At 37.2% G+C, this 15,095-nt stretch overlaps 1 protein-coding gene across 6 annotated transcripts in view; it reads left to right on the top strand.

Annotated features, from left to right (window-relative positions):
• LTBP1 (latent transforming growth factor beta binding protein 1) overlaps positions 1–15,095 on the top strand; it is a 324,664-nt gene that overhangs the window by 111,357 nt on the left and 198,212 nt on the right. For 5 of the 6 annotated variants that reach the window (XM_034764910.1, XM_034764911.1, XM_034764912.1 and 2 more), the window contains exon 5: positions 2,399–2,566. In XM_034764910.1, coding sequence (XP_034620801.1) covers positions 2,399–2,566 — 168 coding nt within the window. Of the gene's footprint in view, positions 1–1,941; positions 2,567–15,095 lie in introns of those variants that run through there. The other variant, XM_034764915.1, reaches the window with a different exon arrangement.

Raw genomic sequence — 15,095 nt, 5'->3', positions numbered from 1 at the left:
TGATAAGTGGGACCAGGAGCATGTGGCCAGGGGCTCAAAGGGTGGCCCCGTGAGGCGTGACAGTACCAGGTTCAGGTCCCACGGTGGGACCGGGGGTCTAACATAAGGGAACGCTCTGTCCACCCTTAAAAACCTGGAAGTCATATGGTGGGAGAACACGGACTGTGTCGGAGGGTGGAAGGCCGAGATGGCCACCAGGTGCACCCTGATCGAGGAGGGAGCCAACCCTTGGGTCCTAAGGGACAGGATGTAGTCCAGGACAAGCTGGAGCAGAGCAGACGGGGGGGAGGAACCTCTCTCCCTCGCCCATATAGAGAACTTATACCACTTAGCCAGGTAGGACCTCCATGTGTACGGCTTCCTGCTCTCAAGCAGGACCCGTCGAACAGCCTTGGTACACCTCCCCTCCTCTGCATCTAGCCACGGAGCAGCAGGAATAGACAACGGCAACACATCTCGAAGAACGCCAGTTACGGAACAGGTAACTGTCCTTTCCGGAATACAATTAGAACATGGTTTAGTTTCATCTACACTGGCAAAGCCAAATTGTATTTTGACTGAGTTGGGACGCTAATGGGAGTCTCCGAATACAGTCATTTTTACAGTGTAGCTAGGACCTACTTTTGTTACTCAACTAAGCATGTTTTTTACTTAGATCACTTCATAAAGGAAACCTGTTACAAAAATGCCTTCGAAATATAAAATAGAAAAACTTCTTTTTTTCTGGGAAATAACTTTTTATTTAAAGAAATCTTCCAAATAAAATATAAAACTCTAATATTTCTTGTAAAACTGTCTTAGGTGCTTTTAAATCTGTCTTTTGGAAATCTTCACAATTCAAGCCATTTGATTTCTGTTTGTCAGGGAAGGTGTATCAGTAGTTATTATAAACAATGGCTTAGCTTCTGAACAATCTAAAGTGCCTTTAAATTAATTAAAATTAATGAAATCAGACAGTTGACTAAATGCTTCGTTTCTATGTATTTCTAGCCTATGCTTGTTTTTTAAGTATTGTTTATGATAAGGTAGAAACATCTGTAATGCAGCTGCTGGTCAACTAGAGTAATGCCCCTTGTTGCAGAAAAGACAGTTGGCATAATTGTTTTAATTTATTTATTTTATAAAGAGCCAGAAACAATATAAATGTATAGTCTTTTGAAGTGGGAAAATTTTCTTAATCTTCCTGAGTTTTATCAAAAAATATTTATCTAGAGGATATTTCATAAAGTGGATTGGACCGCTTGTGGGTAATCTGACTGCTTTTGCTGCAGGGGCAGTATAAGAAATGAGATGATCTTTCTCTGTATGTCTCTCATTTGTTTTTTAAATGTAAAATTTGAAATGGACAATTTTCACAAATGTATCCTAATATATTTACAAGTTCTTGACAAAATAGTAATAACTAAAAATAAAACAACAAAAAAGATTTTATTTGGAAATAGTTTCAAAATAGAATCACTTCTTTGTTTTTTCTTTTTCTTTAGCTTTAGCTTTTGGCTTTAACATCCAGGTGAGGGGCCAAATATATCCATAATGTAAAACCCACTTAAGTTAGATAGTTTACATGAGGGATGAATTTGGCCTGAGGAGTTTAAACTCCAATTAGTATATGGTCAATCTTTGTTACCTTTTTAAAAAACAAAACATACAAACAAAAGGGGAAAATGGCAGATTTTCTCCTATAAGATTTATAAGAGCTCTAAAGGAGTACTTTAAGCTATTGATACTTATTAGGCCTTTCCCCTGCTTTACCTTTGTTTAAGTATAAACAGTTGATTGCAAAACTCAATCTATAATATGTAAATCCATGTGGAGTAATAGTGCCAAGAAACTGTGAAGAGAGAGAGAGGAAAAAAAAAAAAGGGTCCAGGCAGCTGCGTCACAGGGTTTGATCACTTCAGGCTGGGGTGCCAGGAGATTTGAGACAGATGTTTTCAGACATGCCGCATGCCTAAAACATTTCCAGGGGTTGAGCTACAAATAGTGACTTAATAAGAGCAGAAACAGGAAAAGTATGCAGGAGGACACAAGAGTTTATTCACCCCTAGGTGCACAGTCAGCCTCTTTACATTACATCTGCTTGTCAGAGTTGGCTATTTAAGCTGTCATGCCCTTGGTATTGCTCTTTGTCTGACTGTGAATAAAGTGCAGCATTGTGATTACTAATCCTACTCCAGTGACTTGACTTTAAATGTGGTTTTGGAGTGCATCCCGGAGTTCTGTTTGCTAAGCTTCCTACTTCTGTTCCTGAGACACCACTGGAGATCGATGAGAGAGAGCACTGCAGGCTGCCTCCTCCTATAGACCTGTCGCTTTTTTCTTTTTATCGTTTGAAGGAAATCAATGGATACCAAAGTGATCTGTTTGTTTTTCTTTTTTTCTTTGCCTCCGCTCGCAGTGGGAAATCACACTGGCCGCATCAAGGTGGTCTTTACTCCCAGCATCTGTAAAGTGACTTGTACCAAGGGCAATTGTCAGAACAACTGTGAGAAGGGAAATACCACCACCCTCATTAGTGAAAATGGCCATGCAGCTGACACCCTGACAGCCACAAATTTCCGAGTAGGTAAGTACCCTCAAACCATACTTATCTTTAGCTTTCTTGGCTAACAGAGAGAGGAAGATTTTTAGTGATTAGTACCAGTTGCGCAGCTGTTACTCTTTGTGTGGAGAGGCTGTGCTTAAGTAAAAGCAATTGTGTGTCAGTCAAGGTTTTTGGTTTCCTTCTGAAATGTTCTTGATCATTTCCCGGATGTCCTAAAGAGAATAGATCTGCATTTATAATCTAAAGTTTCAGTTGCAGAACTACAGTGTACTGGACTACAGCTTTTCCTGAAAAAACCCATAACTCAAAGCTTGGATTAATACATTCTGAAAGATTTGTCAGATACCAAAAAAAAGTTTGTTTCTCCCCCTGTTTATTTAAACTGTAGTAAATGAAGGTGAAAACTAGTTTGAGTTAGTGAAACTATCCTGAAAAGCTCCGTCTGAGAGTTGCTTGACTCTGCATTCCTGTTACAGTACAGAGTTGCCAGCTTACAACTCTTGCCCTTTTTGTCCTGTGAATAAAGCAGGTTTATTATGTATCTAATATCTTAACAGAAGATTGAAATTTTAGAACTATAATTAAGAATTCTGACACATTGTAATTTCTCTGTGGTCATGTTACTGTTAATGCTCGTGCTTCCATACTTGTTTAATGAGTATCTACAGTATACTAGTCTATAACCTAAAACTGATAAGTTATGGTGAAACAAATCATGAATAATTTGTGGGATAATGAGTTTACATAGGTTAACTGCACTATATCATTTAATGATGGTAGTACCTCTTGTGCACATATATTTTTTTTCTGTAAATTAAGAGAAATCTTGATATATAGAGACAGGTATGGCATATTGACTTTAAATTCTTTATTTCACAAAAACATTTTCTTGCTGCTGTTGAGAGCGGGTTTTTTGTTGTTATGAAAATACCATAGTATTTTTATCCCCACACCGTTTTTATCAATTATTTTGCCAATGTGCACTCAAGGAATCATAGATATGCACATTATAATTTTAGTTTCTTGGTAGTATAAACAAAATGTCAGGCAGCATTGATGGTGGCCAATGTTGCCCTTTTAAAAGTGCACGATATTTCAGTTTCGGGGGGGATCCAATTCCTCTCTTACATCCAGAACAGAAGATGCAAAGTACAGAGCAGTCACTCTAAGACTGTTATTAGATTACCTTGCTGTGGATGCAAACTCTTTTGAAATCTAAGCACACTCCTTGACAATGCATTTTGGTATAACATGCACCTTAGTATAACATACGTTTTCTTTTGCTGTAAAAACATGCTTTGTAAAAAGAGGAATACAGCACTGATGTCGTTGTGAAGTGTGGATATTCTGAGACTTTTTTTTAAAAAAAAAAAAAGGATTTTACTAACTAATGCTAAATTAATTAATTGTAATTGACATTTACTGTTAATATGGGTATTTATTAATTCCTGGTAATTGCCACAGCTAAGCAATTTCCTTATTTGACTTTATTTTTGTTAGAAAGGATGAAACATTGAGGATGGGCACTTACCTAGTTTATTTGCTGTGTAAAGATGTTCTGTAATCCGATTTCTTCACAAATATTTGAAAACTTTGAGAGAGTGGAAATCGACCTGTTAAAACATGTAACACACCTTCCTTCCTGGCCTGAGGCCAGATATTTTTTGATTCAGCATGTACAGTAGTTTCTTAAAAGTACTCAGAAAAAGCAGTATATTATAATATTCGGTGGAAAGGAAGGGGAATGTTTTATGTTTGGAAATGCATACTAATAAGTGATTGTGCATGTATAGATATTTATTAATTTAGTTGTATTCATCATAATGCATTTCTCTACTTCATACACTTATGTTATAGATAGGGTTTGTTAGAAACAAACCAAAAGCATGCTTAGTTGCTCTCAGGATAGTTATCTTCATAAAAATTAAGACTAGGATCTAAGCAAAGATTTTTGGGCTTTCCAGTTACAAATATAATTAGCCTGTGAATTTTAAAATATTTCTTAAAAACAAGATCAGGGTGAACCAGTGCATCTATAGACTCAGTTACCTCAGTGGTCCCTAATTTTCAGGGACCTCGTGACTGATTCAGGGTTTAAAGCACATGTTTTAATGATGATCTGTGTGGTACAAACATCCCAGTTCTGATAATTGGCAGGTGTCTCGGCCTGTCCTGATCAAGACATTCTCCTAACATACAAACTAGTGATTATCTGAGCTTTGTCAGATTCTCCTGTTTTTTAAAAATTTGAGTACATTTTATTTGTGCTGTTGGCTGAAAAGACCCTGTTCTGATATTGCTTAATGCTGCACAGTGCAAAGTTACAGACTGATACATGCAGGTGCTTTGTGGGATCATTTTCTATTGAAGATGTGCAGCTAGGGAAACAGCATGTTTAGGTCAGAGAAAATATGTTTTTACCTTTCTATTTTTTAAAACCAAATTTTCCATAAGTTTTAAAGAAAATATCTATCCCATAAGTGAAAAGCATAATTCCTCATGCCCTATTTGAACAATTAACTCTTACTCCTAATAATTGGCACCTATTGCAAGGGAAAAATCAGAATGCTGTTTTAGGCTGTTATTGAGGCTTAGTGTAATCGCCTTAGAGACAGCAGCAAAAATGTGTACATATGTGCAAGTTTAAATTGTTTGCTGGGTACTTGAAATTAGCAGTTGTTCTGTTACATTGTGGATGAGCTTTTATTGCTCATAATGAACAAACTTTACTTTTATATTCATTTTCAACCTTAGCTTTGCAAATACTGTATTGCTGTAGTTAGGATTTTAGGCAGAACACATAGTGATACCTATAATAAGGTTTTCCAAGCATTTCCATTTTAATGGCTCATTTTCAGTTTCCTAAAATTTGCTCAGTGTTTTATCTTTTCAGATGAAATTCAGTATACTAGCTCTTAGGGAGCAAAATTTTTCTGAAAGTTTTTTCCCCCAGAAATGTGTGACTGGTTTTCAAGAATATACAGATTGGGAAAAACATGATTTTTCAGCTAACTAAAAAAAATTGCAACCTTTTCTGAAGAGCTCCAGCACTTGATCTGGAAATGATGAAAAGCTGATATTTTTAAGGGAGATAGACTCTAGATTGTAGATGTGTCTTTTCATGAGACAGTGAAATTTGATTTAAAAAAAAATTACCTTGCACATGGATTTCATTACACAATGAGACTAATAAACTGCCAATGTTTCATTGGCATGAAGCATGTGTGAATATATAATGTGAATGGAAATTTCTGCTGAAGAGATTATCTCTCAGTATTTCACTGGATATGCCCATATATGCATAAGAAAATTGAGTGGAATTTCAGTTCTTACATATATGTAGGGGCTTGCATTATATGGTCTGTGTAGGTGGGTATAGAAGCATGCATACAGAATACAGTAAGGGCGCCTGCCTCATTCATTAGACACATTACACAGTCTATTACATCTAGCAAATAGTTGCACATCATAGCATTTTTAAAAAACAAGTAGGAAAATCCATTTGAAAAAAACTTCACTAAAAGACCATTACATCTGTAAAGTGAAACATCAAAAGTTAGGAAATGCAAAAATTAAGGTGGTCTATGCAATCTTAATTCTGCCCCATTGTGCTTATGATACAACCTTTAATTATATGGTCACATGCTATTTTTTCTACAGGACCATTACCTGAATTGAGCTCTGTAAAAGAGGCAACCATTCAGTATTTTATTTAGTGTGTGGCCCTGTGCCTCCCATACTTCACCCCTTTCAAGCCCTGCCCTGAATGAGTATTTTTTATTTATGTATAGGGTTTCTGTGGTTATCATCTTTGTATCTGGGCATCTCGCAAACATTCATGAATTTTTCTTCACAATACTCCTGTGAGGTAGGGAAGTAATACTATCCCTATCTTACAGATTGCAAACTCAGAGAGATTAAGTGATTTGCCAAAGGTCACACAGGAAGACTATTGCAGAGGCAAGGATAGAATCCTTGTTCTCCCATTCCCTTTTATGTCATACTTCACAACTCCTCGATCTCTCCCTCCACTTCTTCACTTCCATTTCAGATTCTCTCTTCTTTCTCCCCCCTCCTTTTGTCTCACTCTTTCTCTATTCTGTCCTTCCCTTACTTAGACCCACACACACATTCCCTTAAGAACATAAGAACAGCCATACTGGGTCAGACCAAAGGTCCATCTAGTCCAATATCCTGCCTTCCAACAGTGGCCAATGCCAGGTGCCCCAGAGGGAATGAACAGAACAGGTAATCATTAAGTGATGTATTCTCTGTCACTCATTCCCAGCTTCTGGTAAACAGAGGCTAGGAATACCATCCCTGCTCATCCTGGCTCATAACCATTCATGGACCTATCCTCCATGAATTTATCTAGTTCTTTTTTGAAGCTGGTTATAGTCTTGGCCTTCACAACATCCTTTTGTTTGTTTTAAACCTGCTGCTTATTCATTTCATTTGGTGACCCCTAGTTCTTGATATGAGAAGGAGTAAATAACACTTCCTTATTTACTTTCTCCACACGAGTCATGATTTTATGGAACTCATTCATATCCCCCTTTAGTCGTCTCTTCTTTCATCTAGTCTGTGCTGGGGGATTGGAGAAGATTTCTTTCAGTGTGCTCTCCCTTGGGTGAAAGGGGAGGTTCTTAATGGCTCTTTCCCTTCTCCTGTATTGCATAGGGCAGTCCAGTGAATACTTATGAGAACTTCTCCTGCAGCTTCCCCAGACTATGAAGTTAAAACTCACTTTCTCTGGGACTGATGCTTTGCTCCTAGGGAAAGTGATTAGGGTGCCAGACTCTGTTCCTTAGAGCATTTCCAGAAAGCCTTTGACAAGGTCCCTCACCAAAGGCTCTTACGTAAATTAAGTTGTCATGGGTTAATAGGGAAGATCCTTTCATGGATTGAGAACTGATTAAAAGACAGGGAACAAAGGGTAGGAATTAATGGTAAATTCTCAGAATGGAGAGCGGTAACTAGTGTTGTTCCCCAAAGGTCATTCCAAGGACCAATCCTATTCAACTTATTCATAAATGATGTGGAGAAAGGGGTAAAAAGTGAGGTGGCAAAGTTTGCAGATGATACTAAACTGCTCAAGATAGTTAAGACCAAAGCAGACTGTGAAGAACTTCAAAAAGATCTCAGAAAACTAAGTGATTGGGCAACAAAGTGGCAAATGAAATTTAATGTCGATAAATGTAAAGTAATGCACATTGGAAAAAATAACCCCAACTATACATACAATACGATGGGAGCTAATTTAGCTACAAAGAATCAGGAAAAAGATCTTGGAATCATCATGGATAGTTCTCTGAAGATGTCCACGCAGTGTGCAGAGACGGTCAAAAAAGCAAACAGGATGTTAGGAATCATTAAAAAGGGGATAGAGAATAAAATGGAGAATATATTATTGCCTTATATAAATCGATAGTACACCCACATCTTGAATACTGCATACAGATGTGGTCTCCTTATCTCAAAAAAGATATACTCGCACTAGAAAAGGTTCAGAGAAGGGCAACTAAAATGACTAGGGGTTTGGAGAGGGTCCCGTATGAGGAGAGATTAAAGAGGCTAGGACTTTTCAGCTTGGAAAAGAGGAGACTAAGGGGGGATATGATGGAGGTATATAAAATCATGAGTGATGTGGAGAAAGTGGATAAGGAAAAGTTATTTACTTATTCCCATAATACAAGAACTAGGAGTCACCAAATGAAATTAATAGGCAGCAGGTTTAAAACAAATAAAAGGAAGTTCTTCTTCACACAGCGCACAGTCAACTTGTGGAACTCCTTACCTTAGGAGGTTGTGAAGGCTAGGACTATAACAGGGTTTAAAAGAGAACTGGATAAATTCATGGAGGTTAAGTCCATTAATGGCTATTAGCCAGGATGGGTAAAGAATGGTGTCCCTAGCCTCTGTTTGTCAGAGGGTGGAGATGGATGGCAGGAGAGAGATCACTTGATCATTACCTGTTAGGTTCACTCCCTCTGGGACACCTGGCATTGGCCACTGTTGGTAGACAAGATACTGGGCTAGATGGACCTTTGGTCTGACCCAGTACGGCCGTTCTTATGTTCTTATTGGTGCAGGTGAACTGTTCTCACCTATGATATCATGGAACTGGGAATCAGAAGCTGCTAGTCCATTCTGCTTCTTTTTCTCTCTTGGTCCCTGTGAAGGTTTTCTCAATCTTCTCCACTACACTGAAAGGTTACTAAGGATCACCCAGGGATCCTCTGTTGATATGGTTTTGTAATGTCACAGGTTAGAAATCCTTCTCAGTGTCCCACAGGCATATCAATCAAATAGGAGTCAGAGATATCAGCACAGACCACAAAAATCTGTATATACTTATATACCCACTGCAGTAATGCTCAAATACTCATATTATCAATAAGTGATGTCGTAGAAACAACTTGTATGCTTTACATAATGAACAGTACTGAATGATGGTGTAGCACATTTACATGATTATATTATTAAAAGTGTTATCACATTGACAACCCTACGGTAATATGTTTACTGTGTAGGTTAGGTGTGTTTTTGAACAACTTCAGAGCCTTCCTCCATGATTTATAGACAGAAACCTCCAAGTAGAAGCACAAAGTACTTTGCTCAAATTTTACCCTCTTTTGTGTTTATCCTGTATTTTATGACGGATACTCAGTCTTCCTCATGTCCCCGAGAAAAGATAATGCGCGTAGTTTTGCTCAAACTACACAATTATTTTGCACAGCTTAAATGTCAGAAAACAGATTTGTAAGGCCATACAATCTGGTCCCTAGATACTATGGTGATGGATGCATTTGCAATGCCTAAGCAGGCACTATGCATTATCACTGAAGATATATTTTGAACCCACTGTGATTCAATACATGTTTAATAGCAGTGAAAAGACATTTGGGCACTACATTATGAAGCAATGAGCTCTTAGGATGGAACATAGTAGTGGCAACATGAGTTACTATGTAATTATCATTATTTTAATAGGCTTTCTAGATAATTACTAAATTCTGTGAAAATATAAAGCAGTAAATAAATGCAGTATATAAACAAATAAAGTCATGTTTTTTCAGAGTTGTACTGCTCATTAATTTGTGTTGCCTCTTTAGTTTAAAGGTTAATTTTTTTTTGTTATTAAAACAGTTCTGGAAAGTACTGTAGAAAACTCTTCGTTAAAACACAAATGTGACTTGTAAGGAAGCCAATTTTTAACTGTAGTCTATGTATGAGAAGAGATCCAATAGCAATGAGTTGCAGTTAAATGTTTTTAAGGAAATTGCTTTTAAAAAGTCAGTGTAGGCATAGAAGAAAGAAAATGAACACCAGATTTCATTACTAAGAAACAGGATGCTAAATAATACCTTTTTTCTTTCCTTGTGTTGCTGCCATTTGCTTTTTAATACGGTGCCCAAGTTTGCTTTCATTGCTCCATTTTATATGTGGAATCCCACAGGATTCAAGAGATACTGTAAAGCTATGATAATTGAGGAAACTTCTCAAGGATAGTTTGGTTAATGCTGATACATAAATAGCACAACCAGTCAGGCATATATTTCATATAAAAGTGGAGTGAAAAGACTGATGACATATAAAGGACAGTGTGCCAGGGAAGGCAGATTAGAAGGAAGCATAAAGTCAGACAAACAGCTTGTAGAACTATTTGGATAGAAGTGGAAAAGGGCTTAAAAACTTTTCTGGCTGCTTGTGTCAGACACTCAGTATTTAGTTTTCTACCTATTATAACTGTATTTTTATTCACTTGGCCACTCTGTTGCAAAAGGTCCAGTGAGAATACCAAAAGTGCAACACACTATTTAATGTATTTTCATCTTCCTCATTATTACACTCTGATCTCCAGTACTTTGTAAGTGTGAAATCCATGCACCACTTACATTTGAGTAAAGCACTGTTTTGAGGTCTACAAGTGGGACTTAGCTGGTGCAAAGGTTTTGAGTGCATCCTTTGCTTATGGGTGAACTTTACCCTGCCTGTATAGGAATTAGCATATGAAAACAAGTTGTAAAACTGGAGAATTACAAATCTGATTTAAAAACACCTTTCAGCTAGATTTTTTTTTAAAGTTATTATTACTGACATTGCTAAGGGAGCAGTGATTTAAAAAAAAAATTGATTTTCAAGTTGGTGGTGTCCTATTAAGTGTTCTAATCAACGAGTAGGCTGTTTCTGAAGTAATTATTTAGTTCAGGCACAATATTTCATTATGATTGTCCTTTCTTAATGAAATTATGATGTAGGAGCCTTTTGATTCTCCTTGTAGTATTAACAATGTATTGGGTCAGACTTTTTATTGATTGTATACAGTCGGCATTTAGAAGCATATGAGAATCTTATAAAGTACTCAAAGAACCTTGTCTGTCAAAGTACTGGGGAAATGAAAAAGTTATGACAAGCTGAAGTTGTGTACACAACAAATAGATGGAGTTTTGCTCAAACATTGCTTACTTTCTCTTATGTCATAAGTTCTACGGGCCAGATCCTCAGCTTGTGAAAATTGGCATAGCTCTGTTGGAAGTCAGTGGAGGTGTGCTGATTTATGCCAGGAGAGGATCTGACCCATTATAGTGAGGATCTTGCACATGATGTTGGCTTCTTTTGAATTACACTGACTGCAAAAATCATAACTGCACATAGCCTTATTTGGTAAAAGATTTGATTCTGCTGTTCTTGCAGTAATTACCATTTCCCTTTTGTTGAACTTTATTGTCTTTTTGCTTTGTTTGCTACCAGATGATTTTTTTTTCTTTTTTACCTGGTAGACCCTTGAAAATTTTAGAATTCTCAACAACTTGTTTAGAAGATTAACTGTTAAATATATTGCAGCAGTGATTAAGCAAGTTCAATTTGCCTGTCAGAGTCTGCTTTAGAACACGGTTCAAGGCTCAGCATACAGAATTTATTCTCTGTTTTAGCTGGTAATTTGAAATTTAATCTGTACAAATGATGACCATACTTGAAATATTTAGTCATGCAGCAACACTATAACAGCAGTAGCCAGGCATAGTACTTTCCTTGAGATGTTGGACTGTGTGGATAAACAGGAAAGGAAAACTAATGAATGCAGAACCAGTTTGTGAGTTCATTCTACATTTAAAGATCCTAGTGTATGAATACTTTATAGTAACAACTTTTGCTTCCATTCCCACAAAAAAGACCAATATTAAAAAAAAAAAAATGTTTTAAATGGTGCGACCTAATCTGAAAGAAACAATGAAAAATGTTTGCTAAATTGATTTTGGAGGGGACCATTTACTGCTGGTATCAACAGAAGATTATTAATTTTCCTCTCTTTTTTTATTTCCTTCTATAAAGCGAATTTTAGTGCACTGGAGAATGAAGTTCTTTGTTTATCCACAGCACATGTAGGTGCAGTGTAAACTTTCCCACAATGACCCACAAATGGGCCTCAATCCTAATCCTGACGTAAGAGCGTGGGTCAGTCTGCCGGCATATTCAGTTTTTTGCTTCCTCTGTTCAAACTATTAAAAGAAGACACACGTCCAGTAGAAAATTAACTATTCTACTCTGTTCTATATAGGTTCTTATACTGCACTCATCACTATAGTAGCTGAGTGCCCTTGTTCTGTCATCCTCTCTGTAGGGGGAGAAGTGTGAGCAGTGAGGTGTCTTGTTTTGGTAAGGTGTTTTTTTTTTTCTTCAATGTACATGTCGTGTTGTGTTTGTTTTAGAAAAAGCAAGGTCAAAGAATTGTCCCTGCCACTTAGAGTGGAAGGTGGTGAGGTTTGTGATGGGACTTAGTTCCTGGGGGAGTTCATTCAATGATCTCATTCCTCAATGGGTCTGATTTGATTTTCCCTGTGTAAATAAAGCAATACTTTAACTCCTCTCTTATTTCCTGTCTTCATATTCATTAGAGAATGCCATAAACCAAAGTCAGTTCTGGTCCTAGGAAGCCTCAGGGTACGGAACCTGTGTCCCATTGGCACATTTATAATAATTCTTAGACTAATTAGCTAAATTTGCCATCTTACCTTGTGGCTCTAATAGAAGTGATATGCTAGTTCAAAAAATTACATTGTGCTGCAGTTCCTTAACCGGTCATGAGATGACGCTACTGAGGCTGGCCTTAGACAAGACTAAGAGTGACTTGTTTCCATCCCCTGCTCAGCTTTAGGACTGTAGGCCATCTCTACAGAGACAAAACACATCTGTTTTTATAGCACTCATCAAATTGTATTATACATTGCACAGTTCTTTGGATGTGCATTCATACTAAAAACCACAAGTGGAAATTTTACAAAATCTTCACCTGCAGTCATTCAGAAAACACATCAAACATCCATCCTCAAAGTTAATACAAAACAAAAAAAAAGTTAAATGTGAATGTAATACTTTGTTTTACTGAATGCAGCTTTAACTCTTATGCATAAATATATGTGCAATATATTTGAGCTATGATTACTGAAAACGAGAATGAGTGCATTTATCTTATGATGATTACACCATTGCATTTTCAAATAAACACATTACCTTGAACGGCTATAATTTTGTTATTGCTAAACCAAATGTCTTTGCACCCATCTCATTTCAATCTCAAGTACATGCCAAGATTGGATAAAACAAAAAGCTGCCTTTGAATTATCCAAGTGCAAAAAAGAGTCTGACAAATTCCTTAACTGGTGAAAACACACCTTTTATCATGGCTGGATAACTTATACAGTCAAATGGATTTATCTCAAACATTCACCTTTGAGCTGAGGACAATCACAAGAAAACAAGCAGCTATCCTTGCCCTACCAATAACAATCTCCCCTGATTCCAGCCCCCACCATTTATGCTTTTTTGGTTTATTCTGCTGCAAGTCCGTTACTACCTCCACCCATTCAGACCTTTTCCCCACCCGTTATTAATCTATCATTAGCTCTTAGATGTCAATACCCCTGTAATTAAGTGCACTGTCTTTAGATGATGGACATGAAAAGTTCTTTGCACCATACTATTCCCTTCTTTTTGAAATCTGAATGGTATGTTTTCATGTTTGTTTACTAATTCTTTGAGAAAATTTACACTTGTGCTTAAAAAATGGACTGGGAAATGAGCAAAATCAACAAGTTCCAGATTTAGGGGGTGAAATCCTGACCCATCTGAGGTCAGTGGGAGTTTTGCCATTGACTTAAATGGGGCCAAGATTTCACCCAAGCTATTTATGTAAAATGACATGGTTGGAGGAGGTTTTGATTGGGTTGTGCTATGCTAGAAAAAAGCTCCATTTCACTTGGAAAAATTCCCCACTGATTTTTCGAAAGGTAGCAGTGTATTTTCTTCACATCAGCTTTCAGCTCTGGGGAGAGCCAACTGAACCTGAATCCTTAGGTTTCACTAGGCTGCTTCTGATCAGAACTGAAAAATGATGTTAAAACCACAAGCTGTTGATTTGCCATGGCTTGTTATCTGGCTTTGGGTTCTGCTGAAATACGTGAATAAAACCTAATATATGTTGAATAATAAGAAAAAAACACATTGGCAAACAGGCAAGTAACCTCAGCCCCTTTCCCTTATGAAATCAGATTGAGAGATATCCAGTGTCTAGATCCTGGGCCAAATTCAGCCTTAGTTTAAACAAGTGCAACTCCATTGACTTAAATGGAGTTGCATCAGCTTATACTGGGGCTGAATGTATCCCATTGTTTGTCAGTTGTCAGAATTAAGCCTTGAAAATTTTGACAGTTTTAATAGACCCTTTATAAAGTCCTAGGAATTGCCAATTATGGAACAGAAGGTATGTGGATTTCAATTAATTCCTTGATAATTTTAGAAAATGTAGGTCCAAATTTTAAAAACTTGGCATGCAAAAGTGAATGTGCATGAATTGCACAAATTGTGCAAGTTGAACGAATGGGGCAAAATCCTGGTTCTAATGAAATCAAGTCAAAGTTGCATGTATGTGAAAAGTGCTTGTGCAAATATACAACTTTGTGTGTGCCCACTGAAGATGAAATTCACCCTTTGTGGAGGACCAGCAAAAAGAACAGAACACCACTTAGTAAGCCCTACTTTGAGGGAGCCCTACATGAGGCAGCAAATGCACCCTTGTGTACAAAAACAGAATAAGGTCTATACACCACTGAAGTGTCCCATTTGAGTCCTACTTTAAAGGCTTGAGTGTGTCTTAAGTACTGAATAGGTTTTGTGCTGGCTTCCTGCAAAGCAGGGTGGGGGATGATTTCATCTTGGGAGTTTTGCCATGTGCATCAGTTTTTTAAATTTCGCCATTAGTAAACATTTCTTACCTTCATTGTATTTGACGAAGTACTTGTCTCTTTGCTGTATTTGTAACACCTTCCATTTAGTTTAGAAACATTAAGCCGCACTGTAATGTAATATTTTATAATGGATGTAATTCAAATTTTATAGTTTTTGAGGCACTCATAGCACCTTTTCATATTCTATTATTGCTTATTATTCATACGCCATGGATTTACACAGCATGTTATTTATTGCCGTTCCATTTCCCCCCCCATCCACTGCTTCAGCAACCTCCAATTCTTAGTGTTCCATTTCCATT

Source organism: Trachemys scripta, chromosome 3, assembly GCF_013100865.1.
Source record: "Trachemys scripta elegans isolate TJP31775 chromosome 3, CAS_Tse_1.0, whole genome shotgun sequence".
Lineage (NCBI taxonomy): Eukaryota > Metazoa > Chordata > Testudines > Emydidae > Trachemys > Trachemys scripta.
The sequence above is the reverse complement of the archived record's forward strand: the minus strand, read 5'-3'. Positions and strand labels throughout refer to the sequence as shown.